This window comes from Piliocolobus tephrosceles, chromosome 7 (assembly GCF_002776525.5).
Source record: "Piliocolobus tephrosceles isolate RC106 chromosome 7, ASM277652v3, whole genome shotgun sequence".
Taxonomy (NCBI): Eukaryota; Metazoa; Chordata; class Mammalia; order Primates; family Cercopithecidae; genus Piliocolobus; species Piliocolobus tephrosceles.
This window is the reverse complement of record NC_045440.1, coordinates 98,592,516-98,602,101: the sequence shown is the minus strand read 5'-3', so window position 1 is coordinate 98,602,101 and position 9,586 is coordinate 98,592,516. Positions and strand designations below refer to the sequence as shown.

At 41.9% G+C, this 9,586-nt stretch overlaps 1 protein-coding gene across 1 annotated transcript in view; it reads right to left on the bottom strand.

The window, feature by feature from the left end:
* Nucleotides 1-2,076: 2,076 nt before the first annotated feature.
* The window catches only part of LAPTM4B (lysosomal protein transmembrane 4 beta), a 49,534-nt gene continuing 42,024 nt past the window's right edge, over nucleotides 2,077-9,586 (bottom strand). The window contains exons 5-7 of the mRNA XM_026454928.2: nucleotides 8,705-8,803; nucleotides 2,273-2,389; nucleotides 2,077-2,091 (exon numbers count right to left, since the gene is read on the bottom strand). Of these exons, the coding sequence (XP_026310713.2) occupies nucleotides 2,077-2,091; nucleotides 2,273-2,389; nucleotides 8,705-8,803 (231 nt within the window). The remainder of the gene's footprint in view (nucleotides 2,092-2,272; nucleotides 2,390-8,704; nucleotides 8,804-9,586) is intronic.

Sequence of the window (9,586 nt, the reverse complement as noted above, 5' to 3'; positions counted from 1 at the left end):
AGTGGCGCGATCTCTGCTCACTGCAAGCTCCGCGGCCTCCCAGGTTAACGCCATTCTCCTGCCTCAGCCTCCCTAGAAGCTGGGACTACAGGCGCCCACCACCACGCCTGGCTAATTTTTTTGTTATTTTCAGTAGAGACGGGGTTTCATTGTGTTCGCCAGGATGGTCTCGAGCTCCTGACCTCGTGATCCGCCCGCCTCGGCCTCCCAAAGTGCTGGGATTACAGGCTTGAGCCACCGCGCCCAGCCCAGGAGTGATTTTTTAAAGGGGTTGAGCAGAACACGTGATTACTGTAATCAAGACACAGACTCTGCAGACTCCCAAAACGAGCCTCCTCAGCATCTGGGTATGCCAGGTTTTGTGCATCTGGTCACGACTGTCTGTTAAACCACTGCTTATGCGTATTTGATTGAACTCAAGAAATGTGTGGTGAGCATTTAGTAAAACTGTCCTTGTATAACATACTTTAGCTATCCCACAGAGTTCTCAGTAATACAGCAGCCTACACCCATATATTTAATACGAAGTCTGTAATTGTTTTAGTCTCATTATATACACAAGAAAGTAAGGAACAGGCTGGATTATTTCTGTAAGGTCAGAGTGAACAAGTCACCAGAAAAAAAACAAAAATAACAAACAAAAACACAAAACTCTGCTCTAGTATAAATTTGACCTCCTACCATTTATGTGTTCCTTTCACCTGTCCAGTCCAATCCTATCCATTTTGACCCACCCATCCTGTCCCACGCCACACAGTTACATGTCATCCATCCGCATCGTTTTCACTAACTGTGCATGGGGCACTTCCTGGTACTGCGCACTACATCAGGCACTGTGCTGAAAACAATGACGACAGCAACACTGTGAGGAGTTCCACCTTCATCTTACCATGAGCCAGAAAATTTCAAGATAATTTACATAAAGTGCATATGCTTTCATAGAGTTTTCAGTGAAGACACATTTTCACAGATCTTTTATGACAGGTAATTTTAAAGTATGAACCACTAGTAGCAGAACAGAGATCATCTATTTTACTTTTTTTTTTTTTTTTTTTTTGAGACGGAGTCTCACTCTGTTGCCCAGGCTGGAGTGCAGTGGTGTGATCTTGGCTCACTGCAAGCTCCGCCTCCCGGGTTCACTCCATTCTCCTGCCTCAGCCTCCCCAGCAGCTGGGACTACAGGCGCCCGCTGCCACGCCCAGCTAATTTTTTTTTGTAATTTTAGTAGAGACAGGGTTTCACCATGTTAGCCAGGATAGTCTCCATCTCCTGGCCTTGTGATCCACCCGCTGCAGCCTCCCAAAGTGCTGGGATTACAGGCGTGAGTCACCACGCCCGGCCGAGATCATCTATTTTACTAAGAATACATACATAAGGTAAATTATAAAGACATAGTAACTTCGCAGTTTTTCTTTTACCTACCTGTAAACATCGCATCTCGGTTTAACTTCACATATAAAGTGAGTTAATATAATGTCATACAATGCAGAAGCAATATCTAGAATTATATACCATGGTTTAATAATGCAGATTTAACACAATAGCAAAGACTTGGAATCAACCCAAATGCCCATCAGTGACAGACTGGATTAAGAAAATGTGGCACATATACACCATGGAATACTATGCAGCCATAAAAAAGGATGAGTTCGTGTCCTTTGTAGGGACATGGATGCAGCTGGAAACCATCATTCTCAGTAAACTATTGCAAGAAGAGAAAACCAAATACCCCATGTTCTCACTCATAGGTGAGAATTGAACAATGAGATCACTTGGACACAGGAAGGGGAGCATCATACACTGGGTCCTATTGTGGGGAGGGGGCAGGAGGGAGGGATAGCATTAGGAGATATACCTAATGTAAATGACGAGTTAATGGGTGCAGCACACCAACATGGCATATGTATACATATGTAACAAACCTGCACGTTGTGCACATGTACCCTAGAACTTAAAGTATAATACAAAAAAGGAAGAAAAAAATAAAAATAATGCAGATTTAAAATAAATAATTACAGTAAGGTACATATATTATCTATCTGTAACATATTGTAAAATAAACCAGAGTTGAGCCATCTAGATTTTAATATCCTGTAAGAAAAACAAAATACATTTCATTTAACTTCATAGTTAAATGAGTATTTTGATAACTAAGATGAATCTTTTGATAACTAAGCAGCTCATGAGTATGTTTCAATAACAATAAAAATGTAGCAAACACTAGAAACATTTCAAGATAATCACACAGTAGAGGTGTGGGCGAGATCTCTACCATAAGTGACATCATACCTACCGTAGTGTCATTGCTGGTAACATAAACGAGGACATCAGAGGAGTTCCTGCCATTGATGTACCAGTAGCAGTTCCAAACACAGCTAATCAAGTAACCCTGAAAATGAGGAGTGATTATCAGCTTTTTAATTTTCAAACTGCAGGTAATTTTGAATACCACACAGATAAAGCCATATTATAAAACTTTGATTAACATAAGCAATAAATACACATATTATAACAGCTCTACTAAACCAAAAGTCCCTGAAAGTACAAATGTTGGGTATAGTCACTTCTTGGCACAATGTGCTACTGAAGCCGTATTCTATTACACCAGTGGGGATGTGGGGGTGGTACTGGGGGAAGGTGGGGGAGGGGAGGGGTTGAGAGTTGAATGAGAAATTTCTAAGAATAGGTATCTGGAAAGAACAAGCACACAATTAACATTTATTGCTCCTAAATTCACAGAACAATCAAACATATTAACTCATTTATCGCCACATTTTAACTGCTTCTTTGGAAATTTTTCTTCTACATGATTATCTATGATTTTATTACACAAGCCCATTTCTTTAAAAAAAAATTTCATAGCATATAAATTCATCTCACAGTCAATAAAATTCACTAAAACATTTCCCCTTTATTAACGAAATATCCAGACGAAGATACTTAAAATTAATGTCCAACATAAATACTGCTTAGAAATGAAACACGAGTTCATGGAAGATGTTTAAGCTATGAACTCTCTGCACTTTCATTCCATCATGTGTAACTGGATTAGAATTAAATGATTTCAAAATCCCTTAACATTAAAATTCTTTGATTAAAAGAAGTTGAAACACATCAAGAAACTCGATTGCTAAAATCCAGGAAATACGTCGCTTATGAGAATGTAAAATGGTTGCAGCCACTCTGGAAAAGTCCGGCAGGTCCTCAAAAGATTTAAACAGAGTTACAACATGACCCAGCAATTCCACTCCTAGGCTCCTAGGTATTATATAGTATATATATAATATATACCCAATAAAATGAAAATATACATCCACACAAAAACTTGAATGTTCACAGCAGCATTATGCATAATAGCCAAAAAGTAGAAGCAACCCAAATGTCCGTCAGCTGATGAATGGATACACAAAATGCGGCACCATCCATACAATGTGGTATTAACAACAACAAAAATAATGGGGCCAGGGCCGGGCATGGCAGCTCACGCCTGTAATCCTAACACTTTGGGAGGCCGAGACAGGTGGATTGCCTGAGTTCAGGAGTTCGAGAACAGCCTTGAGCAAAACTGCGAAACTCCATCTCTACTAAAATACAAAAAATTAGCTGCATGTGGCAGCATGCACCTATAGTCCCAGTTACTCAGGAGGCTGAGGCAGAATTGCTTGAACCCGGGAGGCAGAGGTTGCAGTGAGCCAAGATCGTGCCACGCACTCCACCCTGGGTGACAGAGCGAGACTCCATCTCCAAAATAAATAAATAAAAAAAAAATAATAATAATGGGACTGGGCACAATGGCTCGCACCTGTAATCCCAGCATTTTGGGAGGCCAAGTTGGGTGGATCACTTGAGCCCAAGAGTTTGAGACCAGCCTGGCCAACATGGTGAAACCCCGTCTCCACTAAAAATACAAAAATTAGCCAGACATTGTGATGCATGCCTGTAATCTCAGCTACGTGGGAGGCTGAGGCAGGAGACTCGAGGGAACCTGGGAGGTAGAGGCTACAGTGAGCCGAGACTGCGCCACTGCACTCCAGCCTGGGTGACAGAGTGAGACTCTGTCTCAAAAAAAAAAAAAGAAAAGAAAAGAAAACACACACAACCAAAAAAATATATTGCATGATGATTGTATTTGTATGGAATGCCCAGAATAGGCAGTCTCATGGGCCTTTGCAAGGCCACATGCATTCACCTACTACACATTCCAAAAGGGGAAAAACCTCGACCTGCTGTCTTTAAAAGCCCAGGTACTTCTTTCATTGACCTTATTTGACACTTCTGCAATATTGAATTAGAACTATTTAGTGGGCCGGGCATGGTGGCTCACGCCTGTAATGCCAGCACTTTGGGAGGCCGAGGTCAGGAGATCGAGACCATCCTGGCTCACACGGTGAAATCTCATCTCTATAGAAAATTAGCCAGGCATGGTGGTGGGCACCTACGGTCCCAGCTACTCGGGAGGCTCAAGCAGGAGAATGGAGTTAACCCGGAGGTGGAGCTTGCAAGTGAGCCAAGATTGCAACACTGTACTCCACCTTGGGTGACAGCGAGACTGTCTCAAAAAAAAAAAAAACAACTATTTAGTGTATTTCCCAAATTAACTTGCACTGATAGATTCTTCCCATCATCTATCTGCAGAGCTCGGGGGTAAGCACTGCTTCCTTTTCTCTCTTAGGACAGAGCAAAGCTGACAAGTGTCTTGTTTTGGGGCTTCAAAGAATCGTGGTGATAACACTTATCACAGAGTAGGAGTAAATTAATTGGTGATGAGAGGCACTAATCCACTGAACCAGTGTATGAAACCAAAACAAAACATGCATACTCCTATTAATCTAAACTAACAATTACTGAGTCTTGGTTACTCGAGGTGGCTCATGCCTATAATCCCAGCACTTTGGGAGGAGGAGGCAGATGGATCACTCGAGCCCAGGAGTTCCAGACCAGCCTGGGTGACATAGCGAAACCTCATCTCTAATAAAAATGGAAAAATTCGCCAGGTGTGGTGGTGTGTGCCTACGGTACCAGCTACTACTGGCCAGGCGGGAGGATCACCAGAGCCCGGGACACAGAGGTGGCAGTGAGGTAAGATCACACCAGGCCACTTCTCTCCAGCCTGGGCCACAGAACAAGACCCTGTATTGAAAAAAATAAAAATAAAAATAAAAACTAATAATTATGGAGTCTCTAGGTGCCAACGCATCAGTTTAGTGCTGGGAGGGATATAAAAATGAAGGCACTGGCCAGGGCCCACTGGCTCACACTTATAATCCCAACACTGGGGGAGGCTGAGGCAGGACAATTACTTGAGGCCAAAAGTTTGAGACCAGCCTGGGCAACATAGTAAGACCCCCTCATCTATAAAAAAAATTATATAATATATATAATAAAAATATATAAAATAAAATTTTATCTCACACACATATACATTTCTCCCATGTTGGAGACATTGATGTGAACAATTAGTATGGCCCCATTTATGAGACCATATTTGTGTTTTGCAATTTATAAAAGCACCATAGGGCAAGGATTTTTCTTATTCACTACCAAACCACAGTACTAGAACAGAATCTGCCACGTAAGAGCTTCTCAATAAATATTTGCTGAATAAATGAATGAAGCACCTTCCATTATCTCAGTCATGCTGCAGAATGTTTTATTAATTACCACTATTTAGTAAATAAAAAAACCAAGGCTCTGACCACAAAGCTAAAGGTAGTATTGACAACATTTAAAAATAAGTAAAAGGTGCGGTGGCTCACACCTGTAATTCCAGCACTTTGGGAAGCCGAGGTGGGAAGATCACAAAGTCAGGAGATTGAGACCATCCTGGCTAAATGATGAAACCGTCTCTACTAAAAATACAAAAAATTAGCCAGGCATGATGGCACGCGCCTGTAGTCCCAACTACTAGGGAGGCTGAGGCAGGAGAATCGCTTGAACCAGGGAGGCGGAGCTTGCAGTGAGCCGGGATCGTGCCACTGCACTCCAGCTGGGTTACAGAGCGACACTCTGTCTCAAAAAAAAAAAAAAAAAAAAAAAAACTAAAAAATAACTAAAAGAGTATAACTAAATGCTTAGGGGGATGGACACCCAATTTTCCATGATGTGGTTATTCTGCACTGTACCAAAATATCTCATATACCCCATAAATACATATACTTACTATGTACCCACAAAAATTTTTTAAAAATTAAGTGCATTCAAAAATATCTTTTAATATCTGTATTAATATATCAACGAGTATTATATTTTATTCTGCTATGGTTTTGCTAATTTAGACTACATGACTAGTAATGATGAACATGGTCGTGCCTTTAAAAATAAATAAAATAAAATAGAAGTCATACTGACAGAAGCCAACCCTAGGTCCTCTGACTCAAAATGTGATGTTGGCATTTCAAATAAGTACAAGTGAAAATGTTTAAAAGATTTAAAAAGTCTTTTTAAAGATAATTGGGAGGTTCTAGCTTCCGAGTTTCTGGTAATGGTAGATAGAGTTACCTTGGTCAGACTAACCTTCCTGCAGGTAAGATTTATAAAATCTAGAAAAATTACTCACACACAAATTTTAAGTCATGGGAGAGTAACCAAAAACATGCAGAAGTTAAAAGGGAGTCTACCCTTCAAAGACAAACTACAATGAGTGGGATGTGAGTCTGTGGCCTTTCACCAGGGGGCACTGCCAGCTCTGTCTGCAGCCTGGATGGTAGGCAGCCCTAGCCTCATGGGCTTGGGGGTCAAATAGCAGCCACGAAGCTAGAACGGAGGAGCTGGAGCTGCAAGGCAGTAAGGACCAACATCCGTGTGTAAAATTCACTCACATCCTTAACTACTGAATGACACCCGAAATCATGGCGTTTTATGATGGAAATTTGGACTCAATTGATTTTCTTTCATTATTTTATGTATGTATGTATGTATGTATGTTGGCAGAAGAGCTGAGGCAAGGCTTGTCTGACATAATGTAAAAGAGTCTTGGAACATGTTCTGGGTCCAGGGTCTAAAACCCCTTGTGGCCTATGGAACACCAAACTGTGCCAAAGGGTGGAAGGCTGCCCTGTCACACTACAATCTAAGTCCAGGGCATAAAACCCCTTGTGGCTTGGACAGAACCCAGGGCTCAGGGCATAAAACCCCTTGTAGCCTCTGGAATGTGTCCAGACTCACTGGCCCCTTGCTCTTTGCTCTCCAAAGATCATAAATTGATTGTATCTCGAATTAGAAGAACCTGTTCTCCCTTATCTCAAGTAGCAGAGCATATGTTAAACCATCACAGCTATGCCTGATGCAACGCTACCTTTCTATTCTCACGTCCTGACCTGTCTATCCCCATATCCGCACGTCCTCACTACCTGCTTCTTTGTTTGATTACCAATAGTGTGGGCTCCCAGAGCTCAGGGCCTTCGCAGCCTCCAAACTGGCATTGGACCCCTGGCCCCACCCTATGTACTCTTAATTTAACTTGTCTCATTCCTTTGACTCCGCCGGACTTCTCAGACCTGGTGTTGGGTCTGACCACCCCAACATTTCATTTTTTTTTTTTTTTTGGGATGGAGTCTCGCTCTGTCGCCCAGGTTGGAGTATAGTGGCACGATCTCAGCTCACTGCAAGCTCCGCCTCCTGGGTTCGCACCATTCTCCTGCAGATCACGAAGTCAGGAGATCGAGACCATCCTGACTAACACAGTGAAACCCTATCTCTACTAAAAATACAAAAAAATTAGCCGGGCTTGGTGGTGGGCGCCTGTGGTCCCAGCTACTGGGGAGGCTGAGGAAGGAGAATGCCATGAACCTGGGAGGCAAAGCTTGTAGTGAGCCAAGGTTGCACCACTGTACTCCAGCCTGGGCAACAGAGTGAGACTCTGTCTCAAAAAATAAAAAATACAGGCCAGGCGCGGTGGCTCAAGCCTGTAATCCCAGCACTTTGGGAGGCCGAGACGGGCGGATCACGAGGCCAGGAGATCGAGACCATCCTGGCTAACACGGTGAAACCCCGTCTCTACTAAAAATACAAAAAACTAGCCAGGCGAGGTGGCGGGCGCCTGTTGTCCCAGCTACTCCGGAGGCTGAGGCAGGAGAATGGCAGGAGAATGGCGTAAACCCGAGAGGCGGAGCTTGCAGTGAGCTGAGATCCCGCGGCTGCACTCCAGCCCGGGCGACAGAGCGAGACTCCGTCTCAAAAAATAAATAAATAAATAAAAATAAAAAATAAAAAACAAAAAAATAAAGAAATTTATCTTGAGATAAATGCATAAATATAAGGGTGTACTTAACAGGGTTGCAGTGAATATATTTAAGTGAAATGTTTCAGTGTTCAACAACAGGTAATTTATTAAATAATGATATTCATATAATGGATTGAGATAGAACAATATTCAGAAAATACTACACTTTTAGCAAAAAATTACAAAAGAATATTCATTACACAGACCTTGTAACAGACCTTGCAGTATGATATACTATGTAATGTATAACATTATGTTAACTTATCTCTGTCCAAATATATTTTGGACTCCTTGATCAAACTGTAGAATTTTGGTTAGTGTTTACCTCTAATATAGACAGCATAGGAATTGTAATCTTAGGAAATCAAAAAGCAATTTGGACGTCCAAAGAAAGACAATAAACTGACCAAAGTTTGTTTACTTCTTTGGCATTCAGAAATACACTTAATATTTTTAGACTATAAGTAAAATCTTCATGCTTACCTTAAAAGTCAAGATAATGCTAATAAATAGAAGAATAATAAGGACCAAACAGGTAGGATTCACTGACATGACATCATCTCTGTAGGGAAAATTAGGAGGCTGCAAAAGAAAAGGGCCTCATTAGTAAATCTCATTAATCATTCCAGACAGTATTCCTTGGGCACCAATTCAGACATGCTTATCAGAAAGCAACTGATTAAAGCAGACAGCTATTATTTAGGATGAATGCAAAATTTCTAGCCTGACTCTGCCCTCCTACCATATAAAAGAAGTCAGTGATCTGTATCCAGGGACATTTTGTATATCCAGGGATCTCTGAAATTTGGATTCTCTGCAAGTTCTGAACCATTCCTTTTTTTTTTTTTAAACAGAGTTTCTCTCTGTTGCCCAGCTCAGCTACTTGAGAGGCTGGGGTGAGCAAATCACTTGAGTCCTGGTGCGGGAGGTTACAGTGAGCCGAGATCATGCCACTGCACTCCAGCCACCTGGGCGACAGAGCCAGACCATGTCTCAAAAAAAAAAGTTCTGAACCATTCTAAAGGGCATATGCAGGTCAAGGGACAGAAACCTACTAAAATGATGGCTTCTTTGCAAAGAGCATTTGTGTTGATGGTACTTCTCCCAAGACAGCATATTCTCTTATACTAGCAAGTACTTCCAGGGTAGGGCAAAATAAGCACTACCATCCACAATGCTTAACAACCAGGTCAAAGGGAACCTTCTCAGGAGGATCAAAGTCGGCTACCATGGTTAGAGGGAGTTGCTGGACTTTCCCCACAAAACACTCACACAGCAAGGATCAACGCCTACATCCCTGGCCTAGGCAAGTGAATGGGAAGGAGGCCTACTGTGCTATCTCATCTTTTCTCTCTTCTTCACTGT